This window comes from Vitis riparia, chromosome 1, assembly GCF_004353265.1.
Source record: "Vitis riparia cultivar Riparia Gloire de Montpellier isolate 1030 chromosome 1, EGFV_Vit.rip_1.0, whole genome shotgun sequence".
In the NCBI taxonomy this organism is placed as follows: domain Eukaryota; kingdom Viridiplantae; phylum Streptophyta; class Magnoliopsida; order Vitales; family Vitaceae; genus Vitis; species Vitis riparia.
Window position 1 is genome coordinate 2,017,265 of NC_048431.1, and position 14,909 is coordinate 2,032,173.

Sequence of the window (14,909 nt, forward strand, 5' to 3'; positions counted from 1 at the left end):
AACAAAATTGCGTTTGAAGATGATGTGCTTTCCATCCAAAGACTTAAAAGTTCTTTTGTTTGTTTTCTTTGGTTGAAGACGAAATTGTTCATAAAAGATGGTCCTTTGACATTAGTTGGTTTCATTGATTGGTTGGGCTCTTGTTGAGGGTGGGGATATTTTGTTGTACCTCCTTTGTGACAGCTGTTTTTGTTCCATCTGGGTGGGGGTGGGTGTATCTATCTTGTATACTTTGAGTCGCCGTTTTGGCATCTCTTTTTAATATAAATATATATATATATATATCTTCACTTATCAAAAAAAGAAAAACAAATTTATAGTTTACCTCATTTGTCAAGATATGGGCATGGCAATGCCGTATTCAGTGTCAAAGCTAGAAACCTGCTTGTTAGCAAAACCTAGGTGTAGCTCTGATAGGAGTTAAATTATGATCCATTTCAACTTGATAACTATTTGGGTATTTTCGACGTACTTTTTAGGAAAGATACCACTGAAAGAAACTGATGATGAATCCTTCATGTTTGACAGAGTTTTATTCTTAATTTTAGTGACCTGATACTTGTTGCATATGTGGGCATTCTGTTATGGTGTCGGTTTAAACAATGAATGTTCAAAATCTTGCTTGAACTTCTTATAAGTTTTTAGCTTATTCTAAGTTTGTGAGAATTAGAGGATGAAAATGATATTCTAATGAAATTTTTTTAACGGAAGGCATTCGTGGAATTAATGTTATCGAAACAAAGTTGCCGCTTAATTTTCTAGTTAGATGTGCTACAGAACACGTAACTTTGAGTTCATTTATGTCTAAACTAATGTTTTTTGACCTCTTAACAATTTGTTTGAACTTGAGTTAGATGTACTTATATTTGCTACCAATTTATATAGTTAATATGAGTTGAAGGCAAGATTGGCATGAGTATACTTTCATTTCTGTTCCCCGAAAAACTGCAAGTCCAGAAAATTATGCACGTTGTTCTCTTAATGTTTTGGAAACTGGTTGCTCAAATTCAAATGTTGAATTGAATGCTAGCACTTTTTAAATCAGTTGTAAGGCATTTCCTGGATCATCTTTTGAATTCTTTGCAGAAGCTGAAAAGATTGTTGGCTGGGCTAAAAATCATTACTTGTCATCTTGCATGCTTCCTTCCATAAAGGGGGAAAGATTATCTGTACCTCGTGAAAGGTATATATATTATGTTCTCTACATTCCTTTGCTGCTTACTGGATTATCATGTATATTCTGGAGTTGATTGCTGTGTGTATGTTGTGAAGCCTTGAAATTGCAGTTTTGAGATTAAAGGTGCAGGAAGCAATATCCAGAAAACCGTCACACAGTTTGAAGGTATGTGGTTTCATTTAGTATACTTGCCATGGAGAGTTTGATGGCTGTTTATCTTGTTTTGATCCATATCTTATACACATTATGACAGAATCTTGCCAAGGATGAATATGAGAGCAACTTTGTTTCGGCGGTTGTTCCTCCTGGTGAAATTGGTGTTAAGTTTGATGATATTGGTGCTCTTGAAGATGTGAAGAAGGCATTAAATGAACTTGTCATTCTTCCAATGAGGAGACCGGAGCTTTTCTCTCATGGAAATCTGTTGCGGGTGTGGCATGTTTTTCTTTGTGACATTTTCATGAAAAATTGGAGTTCCATCATGTGCTTTTTTATTTTTATGTTATTTATTTATTTGTCTAATTGCTGGACATTTTTTATCAGCCTTGCAAAGGAATATTACTTTTTGGTCCTCCTGGAACTGGGAAAACCCTTCTTGCCAAGGCTCTTGCTACAGAAGCAGGGGCAAACTTTATCAGCGTAACTGGTTCAAATCTTACATCGAAGGTATGTGGAATAATGCTGCTGCATGCCTGCATCTAGTTAACTTGATTTCAAGTGAGAGCCTATGATGCCCGGATCCTTCAATTTTACCCAATGTACTCATTTTGACACATGACTATGAGATTTATTGAACAACCAATTTTCTTGAAAGCTTAAGCTTGTAGGATTTAGGTTTGCCATGAATATCATGCACTTAAAAACCCTCCCTCATGTGTAGCCCGCATACTCACATGTGAAGAGAATGCCAGTCCATAGACAAATAACTACAATCAGTCGCTTTTGGGCTTGTTTAATAAATTTTGGGGATATAAATACGTGGTAGTGAGGTTTGAATGTATGACCTCCTACCAAACGAGGTTCTGATATCTTGTTTAACTACCAATTTTCTTAAAAGCTTAAACTTGTAGGATTTGAGTTAACAATATATATCATACTTTTCATGAGGATCCTTGTCGGATACTCCTATTTTACTTTGGGTGTGACTGTTTGATTTTAAAATTGATATCCTTTTATTCTTTGAACTTTCTTAGTAAGAATTACTTCAGAGTAGCTGAAAAGTGAATTTTTGTAAGAATATTTAGGGACATGAGGAAAAGAAGGGGATTAGAAGGAAAAAATGAGGGCTTTTAAAAATGGATATCTTCACTTCCCATTTGTTTTAATTGACTTTTCTTTCATTTTGTTGTATCCTAGTACCCATGCCCCTTTTTTAGATCCTTTTCAGCTGAGTCCCCATATCCAAAAATTTGAGTTGTGAAGGATCAGACACCTGGACACATACCCATAGCCAACACTCATACCTGAACCCATGCATCATAGAAGTGAGCCCATGTCTTGGGCTGTGTTAGTTCGTGCTTCTTATTCATCATGTTTGCTTACTCCTAGTTCTGATGTCCTGTTCCAGTTTTATCTGGATTTTCTGGCTTTATCAGTTCAGATGAACTGTTGAAAGCCCAATTATATGCTGAACACTAGCTTATTGGTTTTTGTCAGCTACTTCATGGTTACATTTGCAAAGCAACAAGAGAAGTATTTCTTTTTGGTCCTCTACTTTGCGAGTTTTAGGATATAGCAATGAAATTATTGTGAATGCTTAAGTCCACGGTACGGTATTTCAGCTATGTTGACTATATTCCTAATAATTCATCATTGTCTACATACTTTGATTATGATACCTATATTAAATTGAAAATTTATGGAGAACTTAGTATATATTTGTTGTAATTCAGTTCATTCCCTAAAATATTTGAGTGTAGCTTGTGTGTTAAACAAGCAATAATGTCTTTGGTCCAATTGATTGTTCAAAAACATTGGATTTCTTAAATGTTTTTACATTTTTGTTGTTCCCACTATTGTACACAAATGAACTATTCTTTTTCCCACCACTTTTATGCAGTGGTTTGGAGATGCTGAAAAGCTTACCAAAGCCTTGTTCTCCTTTGCTGGCAAGCTGGCACCTGTTATCATATTTGTGGATGAGGTAAGATTTCTTGGTACCAAATGTAGGCAAATACATTGGCCTGCATAAGCATGCATTGTAGATATTGAGTTGGAACTTTTCTCTTTTTCATTATGCTTGGGGAAAATCTTAGGATAAAGATAGAGTGAGAACAATATCCTATGGCAAAAAAATGCCAAATTTTTAGCATTGAACTGCATGATTATATAATCACCATAATATCACATTTCTTATGGCAGAAAATGGTAGAAAGTCAAAAAATAGAAGAAAAATGAATAGAAAGGATAGATATGGAAGAGTTCTTCCCAAACAACATATACCACTTGATTGCATATTATAAAGGACTACATAGTCCTATAAAGATCTTGATGTTCTTGCAAAATGTAAACTGGAGATAACAAATAACATGTTGCTTTTCGTTTTGGTACATTTTGATCAAAATGGTATATTCCTAGGTCTACTTTTCGTTTCTCTCAGACTTTAGATTCTGTTCATATAGGTTGACAGTTTGCTTGGTGCACGTGGTGGTGCTTTTGAGCATGAGGCAACTAGGAAAATGCGGAATGAGTTTATGGCAGCTTGGGATGGATTGAGGTCAAAAGACAACCAGAGAATCATCATCCTTGGTGCCACAAATCGGCCTTTTGACCTTGATGAGGCTGTTATTCGTCGTCTGCCTAGAAGGTATTATTGCTCCAGAAACCTGGTCAACCATTGATCTTATGGCGTTCTGCTTTTGAATCATGAATGTCAAAATTATTCAAAGTGTAAATAACAGAAACTCAATTAAGGTTTCTTATCAAATATGTTGGGTTTGTATTTAGGATATATGTGGACCTACCAGATGCTGAGAATCGTATGAAGATTCTAAGAATATTTCTTGCATCAGAAAATATTGAACCTGGTTTCCAGTTTGACAAACTTGCAAATGCCACTGAAGGATATTCAGGGAGTGATCTGAAGGTATTGCACTGGCTTTTTATTTTTATCCCTAATCTCTGCTGCTGTGTTTCTCATGTTTATCTATTTTGCAGAACCTCTGTGTTGCTGCTGCATACAGGCCTGTCCAAGAACTTCTGGAGGAAGAACAGAAGGTATATGCCTTCACACTTGGATCATGTTTTATTTGAGATTTCCTTTTTTGATCAGATCTTGTATATTTCTGATGGATGTGTCATTCTTTATTTTACCTATTAATTCATTTGGAGGAATTTGTGTTTTTGAAGTTTGAACCTCCCTTCCTCACTCCCTCTCCCTCTCTCAAGATGTCTCATTCTTTATTATGCCTATTAATTCATTTGAAGGAATTTTGTTTTCTTGGAGTTCAAACCTCCCTCTCTCTCTCTCTCTCTCTCTCTGTGGAGTACCCATGCATAAAGAGATTAGGTTCCAGCTGCTTGATTCCGAGGAAAAAAAAGACTGATTCGGGATAGGATATCAGTGAAGCATGTTGGGTCAACTTGAAGCAGCTCTTTGAAAACTTGGAGAAGCTGGATTGCAACAGGAGTGAGTAGGTATCTCCACCCCAAGGACAGAGTTTACCAGCTTTGCCTCACATCTAGGAGGACCTGCATTCGTGGCTTTTGGATCAAATGATCGGCCATGTAGAGCAGTCGATTATTTAGCCAATGATGGATTTTTCAGGTAGGAGGGCCCTTGATGTATCAATAGAGAGAGCAAAAAATGGATGGCAAGTTCAAAAGCTTGACAATTTACTTTGGAGAGCCCTTCTTGGAGTTAGCTCGCCCATAAAAGTAGACTAGACTAAGTGAATGAATCATTTTCTAAGTTGCAGTAGAAAAAATGCTTTATCCCCATTCATAAGTCTGAGATCGACATCCATGAATTGAAGAGTCCAGATGTATTTGTATTTAAGATGGGATGAGACAGAGTTTGGACTTGGCCAATGAGCTCTAGCTGCTGGAGAGGAAAACGGGGCAGCCAAAATGAATGCTATCAGATATTTTACATTTTCTAGGAGGACAATGCAGGGTTCCATCTAACCTTGACTTTTTTTAGGTTGTGTAAAACCTTGAAAGGAAGGAAATCTAAGCAACTGAACCTGCTGGCTAGGAAAGACTGCATTCATTGAGCCTCGGAAGTGAAGGGAACGAGCCCTACTGATCTATGAACAAGATTGGGGAAGTCCCTCTCTTGCCTTATCTTGTTTGTTTTCCTTCAAAGCCTCAATCTGCTGTGCGGTTCAGCACTCTGAATGTTGGCCTCAAGTTTCTGCTCTTTCTTTTGGGGGTGCATATAATACCTAGAGATGTTTGGCTGGTTTGGTTGCTTAGTTCCTTTCTTTTTAACCTTTTTGTTCGATGAAGTCTCAGCAAGAAGCTTAAAATTAAGGATTTGACCTCCCGTTGACTGATCTCATAGGTCATAGGAACTTAAAACCTCTTTAGTAAGGATTTGCAGTCCCTTTCCCTATTCCTGCTTCCTGCAGATAACATAATAGAGGTACTTCATGAACAATTGCACACACTAAATAATCTTGAAATTGATGAACAAGAAATGTGCTGGAGTGCATGTGGAATGGTTTTGGCCATAGCATTATGCTAATAGAGTATATTTTTTATAAATGAAATAATTCAAAGTAAATGCATTTTATATCAATTTTTTGTTTCTAATTGTTTGTGCTCCTATCTACATGCTGAATTATGTGCCTGTGGTTGGACAGTTTTAGTGGGTATAGAAGCTATTAGTTTTGTTGCCTGATGCTGTTAGCATCAATCTTGGTTCCCAAAGCTTTTGGACCTGTACTGATGTCGTTGTGCCCACTTTTAATAATTGGTTACATCTTTCTGCAGGGAGGCGGAGACATTCTTCCTCCAGTATTGAGGTCTCTCACTTTGGATGATTTTATCAAGTCAAAAGCGAAGGTATTGCATTTTCTTGATTTATATCAAATATTATTGTTAGTTAATATTATTAGGGTTAATTTTGTTCACCTCCCTCGAGGTTTTGGTTTAATATGCCTAACCTCTATCGGTTTGAAATTTCATCATATATCTTCTTTATCATTTTCATTTGTTATTTTCACTTTCATCTCCCCCTCACTCAAAATAAGAGGGGGTATTTGATAAAATTTCAAACCAATGGAAATCAAGTATATTTAGTTAAATCCTAAGGGGAGGTGAATGAAATTAACTTATATTAGTATCAAAGACATCTCTAGTGAATTTTCCACTTAAAAACTTATCAAACAAAACGTGGTATTCGATTGTAATATTCACACGTGGATTAAAATTCACGGATTTTGTAGTATGAAGAATATGCTTGACCCATATGTGGACATTTTTGTGGAAAGTGTTAAGCAATAGCCCATCTGAAAAGTCCCATACCCACAGTATACCATGTCTGGCTCCCGTTCTTGGTGTATTTTGAAATAAACATATAATAAAAGATACGACGATGGTATCACTCTATTCACATGTCTCCTGGGTTGACAGTCTGTTCACTTCTAGTATTACTACTTTACATGTTTGTTTCTTGAGACGTTAACTTGTGGTCTTATGGTAATGTATAGGTGGGGCCATCTGTTGCATTTGATGCGGCGAGCATGAATGAACTGAGGAAATGGAATGAACAGTATGGAGAAGGTGGAAGCAGGAGGAAATCGCTGTTTGGTTTTGGGAACTAACATCATAGTTTGGTTTATTTATTTATTCTTGAAAAGAGCCCAGAAAGTGTAGTGACAGTGTATTCTTAAAGAGGGAGCCTTTTTGAGCGGGTGAGAAAGAAGTCCCCATCATGTTAGACTACGTAATTTAGGCGGCTGCTAGACCCTTCCTCCCCTGTAATTTTATGCTTCAATATGCGGCTGATAAGACAATTTTCCGCCTCCAATTTTAGGTTTAAATATGCTCTGTATATTAGCACTAATCCACAAATTTTTTTCACAATAGAAAAATAATTACAGGTTATAGCCCATGTTTTTTTCCCCATTTTCAATATCATTGCACTTGTACTACTTTGCCCTTGAATATCCAGGGGAAAATTGAAAATTCTCGAATTACTTGAATTTTACGGTCTTAGAACCTAGTCTTACGTGTTGAGATTTGCACTCCTTTGTTTGCTCAGAAGAAATGGAAAAATGGTTTGAATTAGACTCTCTATATTTGATATTGTAATTTGAGTTAGAAACTCGCTAAACAAAAACTTGGTATGACGTGTAAAATCTCAGGTTAGTTTGAAAATATTTTTCAAAATTGTAATTAAAAATTGTTTTTTAAATTTTATTAAAAAAATAAATATAAAAATTAATTTTCTTAACTTATCAGTGACGAGGGTACTAAAAAATAACGTTTGTCTTTTTATTAAAAATAAATTATTTTTAGATTTTAAGTTATTTGTTTTTTTATGATTTATTATAAATTTTTTTGTTGAATAAAAAAAATAACATATCAGTTTTTTTTTTCTAATGTTTTTTTTTTTTTTTTTTAATTTATATTTTCAGGTTCATATATCTACTAGTTTTCACCGTTTGGGTGTGGAGTTTCCCACGCTTTGTCAGAAGTCCTAGTCCCACCGTTTCAACGAACGGAGAAAAACCGTCTCCAAGCTCCACTCAAAACCCTTCCAGTGTCCAAACTGACTTGGGTATCAAAATTGGCATTTCAGGTTCCCGCGCTTTACATAACTGAGAAGAAGAAGAAGAAGAAGAAGAATAAGAAGAATAAGACCACTGAGCCACTGCTCTGACTCTTCCTGCTATAAAATGGCTGCGATTTGGCGTTCCCGTCATTCTCGCAAGTTTCTACAATCATCTCCCTCTCTCTCCTCTTCACTCTCTCTATTTTTTCCACTTTCAAACCCTAACCCTATTCCTAAACCTAATCCTAATCCTACCAGTCCTCCTATCAAATCCTTTGAACGCACTTACTTCGACTATCAATTTTCTCGAGAAAATTTGAGCTGCTTTTCCAGGGAAAATTTCAAATTCGGTCAATGCGGCTCAATTTGCAGATTCGGTGCTGGAATCTCCACGTCCTCGTCTGGTGTTGCCGAGAAGGATGATGAGGATCGGGGAAGAGATGACGGTGGCGGCGAAAGGCCAAAGGTTCAAGATTTGTCATGGATTGATTTGTATCTCCCGAAGCAGGCGCGTCCCTACGCGCGTCTTGCTCGCTTGGATAAGCCAATTGGGACGTGGTTGCTTGCCTGGCCATGTATGTGGTAAGATTTGCTGTTTTTCTCTTACCTGTGTTTGGTTGGTGATGAAGCTGAAAGGAGATTGAAATTTTCTATTAAATCTTGAATGTTTATGTTTTTTCGGGCTCTCACTTTGTGAAAAATGGCATCCAAGCTTTCAGATTTTTTGTTATTTTCTTTGAGCGCAATTTCCTCAGCAGCCAAACAGCGGGTTTAGTCTTATATTCGTCTCCTTTTTGGTTTGTTTGTCAGATTTTGAATTGATTTATTTACCTTTTTTTGTTTATCATTTGTATATTCTTTATCACCTAACTGTATTATAACCTCTAATTGACTAGAGATGTGGCACAATCGGTATGCACTGCCACTGCTTTTACAGATGAACCCCTCCTTGAGTCGACATCTGTTATCTTATCCTGCCCCTGCCCATTCTACATAGGTCAGGAATTTGCAATATTGCCATCTGTATCTTCTTGTGCTCACATTCATTTTACATAGGTCGTGTTCAGGCTGCCTGGTGTTCAAATTATCGAGTTCATTTTTCTTATATCAAATTTGAGCATGAGCTATATGGTGTCTTAATATCATAACGTGTTAAGGGTGGTATGCTTTGGATTGCACATTCTTCTACTTACCTAAGACTCATGTTTATTGCTCTAGGTCAATTACGCTGGCTGCAAACCCTGGACACTTTCCTGATATTAAGATGTTGGCACTATTTGGTACTGGGGCTTTGCTATTAAGGGGTGCTGGATGTACCATAAATGACCTCCTTGATCAGGATATTGATCCAAAGGTATTTTCTTTTTAATGGTTTTCACTACCTTGGATAAAGTCAATTTTATTTGCCTTCTGTTACGTGTATTACATTGTTCCGTTCTCTGTATTTGATTTTGTTTCTGTAAGTGTTTGCTAAAGTATGTTTGGTGAATAGTTCTCCTAAGGATATTGATCCAAATATACTTTTATGCCTTCTTCTTCCTCTGATCGATGCAATTATATTTGCATTTTATTAGGTGGACTATGATGTCCTGGGTGGTCTGCGATCATATAATGAAGAATGGGGTTTACATTTTTGATGTCTGTCTATTTTGCTTTTGTTATTCTCAAGTCCACTTGAGTTTAATTGCAACACCTTCTCTATAAGTGTTCAGGGTACTGTCATTTGTATTTTTGCAGCACAGAGGCAAATTTCATTTTACTCCTTTATGGCTATGTGAATATATTTTTGTACTACAGGTGGAACGCACAAAACTGAGACCAATTGCAAGTGGTATTTTAACACCGTTTCAAGGGCTTTCTTTTCTTGGATTTCAATTGCTCCTGGGTCTTGGGATTCTCCTTCAACTCAACAATTACAGGTTAATGTTGCTTGCACTTGTGTTTTTTCAAGACACATTACGAAGTAACAAGCTTTTGCAATGATTTGCAGCTTATGATTTTGAATCGACACCCTGAATAGGTTGCCATTATATGAACTTTGCAAAAACAATGAATTGGATTAGTTCTATAGTCATGCCACCTATTATTGTAGTAATTTAGTTTTTGGTTTACTTCTCAGTTGTAGCTTTATTCATCAAGAATTCATATATTTTCAGTTTTGATAGGAATCTGCAGTGATGTATTGAAAAACTAGTGTTATAGTGCTTCTGCAGTAATCTTTCATTGATATAAGTGATTGGCGTGGTAGATTTTTTCCCTCTCTTCTTATGGTAACCCTGTGAAGCCCTAGGCTTAAGCAAAATTTTGATTGAGGAATATCTTCTGTTATTATCATCGATAATTTCCATTATATCTGAAAGGAAAGGGGAACAAAAACAGAGTTTAAGATTGCCCTTGAAGCCTGGCTCAAGTGGAAAAGGGTTGGGGTGGGGTTGACGGAGGTTCTAGGTTCATGTCCCAGAAAAATTAGTCTGTATTGGACTGGATGGTTAAACTTTGCATCCCTATTAAAGACTACTGACAACAATCTCCTTTAGTCATAATTAGTTAAATAAGATCACTATGTCTATGTACAAAAGTTCCTGCTGTTTTTTTTTTTTCTCTTTTGTTAATTTTTTTGTGAAGATTTATTTTGTCAGTCTGACTAAATTAACTTTAGATATGAGCATCGCATGTTATTAATTCTTTGGAATTAATGTTGATTAGCTGTTTCCGGACAGCCGCATTTTGGGAGCTTCATCCTTACTGCTAGTCTTCTCCTATCCCCTCATGAAGAGGCTGACATTTTGGGTAACCATGTTTGAGTATCTATCTCTGCTAACTTATCCCTAAGTCTTTGTTCCTTTATTTGATGAGAAGTTCCCTGTCAACTAGCTGATTTCTCTATCCAATGCTACTATGTTGGTGCAGCCTCAAGCCTATCTAGGTTTAACCTTTAACTGGGGAGCTTTATTAGGATGGTCTGCAGTTAGAGGAAGTTTGGATCCTGCCATTGTCTTCCCACTGTACATTTCTGGAGTGTGTTGGACTCTTGTGTATGACACAATTTATGCACATCAGGTATGGTGATTTATCTCTTAGTATCAGTAGCCACTTAATGCTTTGCTGCACACATTGTAATTTCTTAATGTAATTAAAACCTTGCTCTTGGGAACCTTCCAATAACAGGGAAACTTTTGGGCTTCTACTTTATTGCTACCATATTTTTGAGAAAGCTTCTGCTAATACTTATTTTTCATAATAACAATAATAATAATAATAATAATAATAATAATTTTTTTATTTAATGTGCCCAGTAAAAAATGAAAATTTTTTATCTGCACAAATTCTTGTTTTAATTATACTACATACATGTGTATTAGCTAAGATCAAGTTACATGTGAGACTTCTTATTGGGTACACCCCTTACCCCCTTGTGTGTGGGATCCATGTTCTTGGAAGCTGATAATCCTCATGTTAATCATGCTTGCAAATATGATGTTGATAGTGGGATTAAAGACTATGCCTTCCAAACTGTGCTCTAGCTTACAGTTCTATTTTAGATTTTAATGAAAGAAAATATGAGTTATGGATCAGAAGCTGCCAATATACAGTCAATGTGATTATTGGAGTGTGCATCTCATTCCTGGCAGTTTTCTTTCCAATGGTAAAGCTTTGGTAGGCATGATTATATTATTTTTTTATAAGATATTAATACATGTGTGTGTTTCCAGGTAATTTAGTGAGATGAAAAAACTCAGTCTATCCTTGTGTATATCTTCCTGCAAAAATGTTTATTACATTTTTATTATGCTGTATTTTTCTTATCCAAGCTTGATAGGTTATAATATATATATATATAGACGTTGATATCTCTTGTTGATGTTTCCAAAATTTACAAGTTTCAATGTAACTTTTTGAAGTATTTATCTGAAATTTCCATATTTTTCTGCTAACCTTAACCTGTTCTAGAGTTTTGTAAATATTAGGTCAATATCTAGTTAATGAAAGTTTTTATAAATAAAAATTCAGGATAAAGAAGATGATTTGAAGGTGGGTGTTAAATCCACGGCCTTGAGATTTGGGGACTCAACAAAGGAGTGGCTTTCAGGGTTTGGAATTGCTTGTATTAGTAGTCTTGCCCTCAGTGGATTCAATGCTGATCTTGGTATTTACTTGCTTTTTCTTCTGTCTCAGCAACTTCCAGTCAGTTATAGTTGGCCTATAGTAACTAATTCTTTTCATTTTTATTTTATTTTGAAAGCAGGATGGCCTTATTATGTGGCTTTGATGGCTGCATCTGGGCATTTAACGTGGCAGATTTGGACAGTTGACTTATCATGCCGTGCTGATTGCAATAGGAAGTGCGTACTTAATTTGGAGAAAATTGTGGTGTTATTGACTAGAAGTTGAAAAGTGCCTTTTCTACCAACCGTCTTGTGGCCCACCTGATCCATAAATTCCTTTGTTTCATTGTGTGCTACCCCTTGAATATAGATAGCTTAGAGATTAGATTAACTACCATCTTAAGTTTCTGAAAAGTTGCAGTCCAAAAGAAATGAGTAATTGCTTTAAAAACAAGCCTTGAAGTAAGGTTAGAAGATAGCCTAATGCTTATGAAAAGTAATACTCTGATGACTAGTCTTAGAAATTAAAGGAAGGAATAAACTAAAAGAATTAGCAATGTGCTTTGGACTCTCCAAACACTTTTGGCTGGGTAAATCTTTTAACAAGGTAAAGATCTCTAGATTTGGTTCAATAGTATTACCGGTTGTCTGCGGTTGGGATGTCCCAACACTCCCTGTCAAAGCAATCTTAGTCTAGTTCACATTTTTTCTTGTTTCTTTTCTTTGATGATTTATTGTGAAAACACAGTTCATGCAGCTATGATTACCATGTAGCCTCCAGTCCCTTCACCCACCATCTTTCACTACTTGTCAAGCACAAATTAAACAGTCCTCCACTCCTGTGATGCTACAGAAAGTTGTGAAATTTTTTTTAGCTCTGAATCTGTCTTAGTGTTATACAGAAGTCATGTATACTTTGATACTTTGGATTTTAATTGTTCTAGTTCACTCGATTTATTTCTCATTCAAGCAAAGGACTACTTCCATAGCTATTATCATTTTTAACTCACTTCTTTCATCGTTGATGCCAGGTTTGTGTCCAACAAGTGGTTTGGTGCTATTCTTTTTGGGGGAATTTTGCTTGGAAAACTCTCATCATAACGGTATTATTACTTTTTAGAACAGTTTCTTTTACGAACACTGATTTTTGTTCATCCTTTGGGTACTTATTCGTGGTCATTTCCACTCAGGAACATTGCTAATATTCTGTTTTCGTTCATGTTCGCTTGGAAAATTATTATTTTCTTGTCTTGATATTGGCCGGAAGGATCATAAAGTACCTCTTTAGCGAGACTGGTTTTGCCAATTTCTGAATCAGATATCAAATGCCTCCTGAAGAACTGGAATCTCAGGACTGGATTTTGTTTGGCTGATTCCTAAATCACTGGGACAAGCCCCTTTGACCATATCTTAATAAAAAAAAGGGTCGGATATGGAAGTCTCATACCCATTAGTTGAAAGCTACCTTAATCAAAAATTGGAATCTAGAGTGAACAGGGCTTTTAGGAATATTATTCTTTTCGGACAGAGAGATGCATAGTGCAGTGAATGTTGTAATACCCTTTTTTTTTTTTAAATTATTCATCAATTGATATAGTTCTCAATAAGGGTCTCCAAAAAGCCTGCGGCCCGGCCCAAGCCCGCCGGGCCTGAGCCCATTTTTGGGCGGGCCGGGCAAATTAGGCCCGACCCAGCCCGCCTCTTTAAAAAAAACTACAAAAATAAAAATTATTAAAAAAAATATTCATTTCAAAATTTTATTCATTGAATGTATAATTACATTTGAAAATGTGGGAAAAGTTTACATCATTATAAAATAAATACATCCCAACTAGGTTGGCACCTATTTATTTGTCAATCATCTGTATTTTTCAATCACAAAAAATAAAAATAAAAATATAATATACATTTAATCATTATTTTCTGGCGGTGATGGCGAACTATCATGCATCCATGAAGATCTTGATAATTTTAAAGATTCCATATCGGTAAGCATCTCTGTTTCTCGAATGGAATCGTACATCTTTTTATCTGCTATTTCCCAATCTTTCACACATATCCCTGCTTCAATAATATCTGGCGCTAAGTTGCATCGTTTTTTACTAACTACTCTTCCACCTGCACTAAAAGTAGCTTCTGATGCAACTGTACTCACAGGAATTGTTAGTACATCACGAGCAATTATAGAAAGCACATGATATTTGTGTTGATGTGATTTCCATCATATTAAAATATCAAAATCTTCTTGATCTTCAAATGAAATTGTATCAGTATTAAAATATTTATCTAAATCAGATGTATTATTTTGAGAACTATTTGTTGTCTTTTTTCGACTTTTCAACATTTCTAGAGCTCCTTTATAAAAAGATGAGGAGTTTGTAGATATAGGTGGTAATTTAATAATATTAATATCATTACCATATTTTTCTTTATAATAGTTATATAAATTATATAATAATGAATTTATTTCATTTTTAATTTCTTCAATTTTTATTTGGTCATTAAAATAAATAACTGTTAACCATTCATCCAAAGCTTCAAATTTCAATCTAGGGTCTACAATTAAAGCAATATAAAAATGAAAGGTATTTCTCCCTAATATTTTCTAAATTTTTCTATCATTGCAAATATTGTATCATTAAATATTTCAAAACTTAAATATTTTTGAAATACAAGAAAAATATTAGTTATTTGGGTAATAACTCGATTTGAAGTTGGATAATATACACCATAAAAAATGTTTGTTGAAGTATCAAAAATTTCAAAAAGATCTCTTAAAAGATCCGCAATATGCCAATCATAATCATTTAATGCATAAATATCTGCTTCACAATCATTGTTAATTAATTGTATTTCATATAATCCGACTACTTTTCTATATTTTGTAATATTTTGTAAAAGTTTA

General features: G+C 35.3%; 2 protein-coding genes across 10 annotated transcripts in view; both read left to right on the plus strand.

Annotated features, from left to right (window-relative positions):
* Positions 1–7,235, plus strand: part of LOC117918812 — a 28,673-nt gene extending 21,438 nt beyond the window's left edge. For all 6 annotated transcript variants that reach the window (XM_034835720.1, XM_034835740.1, XM_034835730.1 and 3 more), the window contains 10 exons: positions 1,087–1,183; positions 1,273–1,342; positions 1,431–1,607; positions 1,721–1,843; positions 3,237–3,320; positions 3,799–3,983; positions 4,124–4,262; positions 4,334–4,393; positions 6,113–6,184; positions 6,832–7,235. In XM_034835720.1, the coding sequence (XP_034691611.1) occupies positions 1,087–1,183; positions 1,273–1,342; positions 1,431–1,607; positions 1,721–1,843; positions 3,237–3,320; positions 3,799–3,983; positions 4,124–4,262; positions 4,334–4,393; positions 6,113–6,184; positions 6,832–6,945 (1,121 nt within the window). In that variant the 3' untranslated portion in view covers positions 6,946–7,235. The remainder of the gene's footprint in view (positions 1–1,086; positions 1,184–1,272; positions 1,343–1,430; positions 1,608–1,720; positions 1,844–3,236; positions 3,321–3,798; positions 3,984–4,123; positions 4,263–4,333; positions 4,394–6,112; positions 6,185–6,831) is intronic.
* A 540-nt stretch (positions 7,236–7,775) lies between these two features.
* LOC117923787 (4-hydroxybenzoate polyprenyltransferase, mitochondrial) lies at positions 7,776–13,577 on the plus strand. 4 transcript variants are annotated; one of them, XM_034842276.1, is made up of 9 exons: positions 7,778–8,480; positions 9,117–9,252; positions 9,696–9,817; positions 10,619–10,688; positions 10,809–10,958; positions 11,910–12,045; positions 12,142–12,241; positions 13,036–13,107; positions 13,195–13,577. In XM_034842276.1, exons 1-8 carry the CDS (start codon positions 8,023–8,025, stop codon positions 13,103–13,105), a joined length of 1,242 nt encoding a protein of 413 aa, XP_034698167.1. In that variant the 5' UTR covers positions 7,778–8,022; the 3' UTR covers positions 13,106–13,107; positions 13,195–13,577. The 4 variants fall into 4 exon arrangements, with proteins under 4 accessions (XP_034698376.1, XP_034698167.1, XP_034698249.1 ...); XM_034842358.1 differs by having other exon boundaries at positions 13,323–13,577; XM_034842405.1 differs by having other exon boundaries at positions 7,780–8,480; positions 12,145–12,241; positions 13,036–13,437.
* Positions 13,578–14,909: the final 1,332 nt, after the last annotated feature.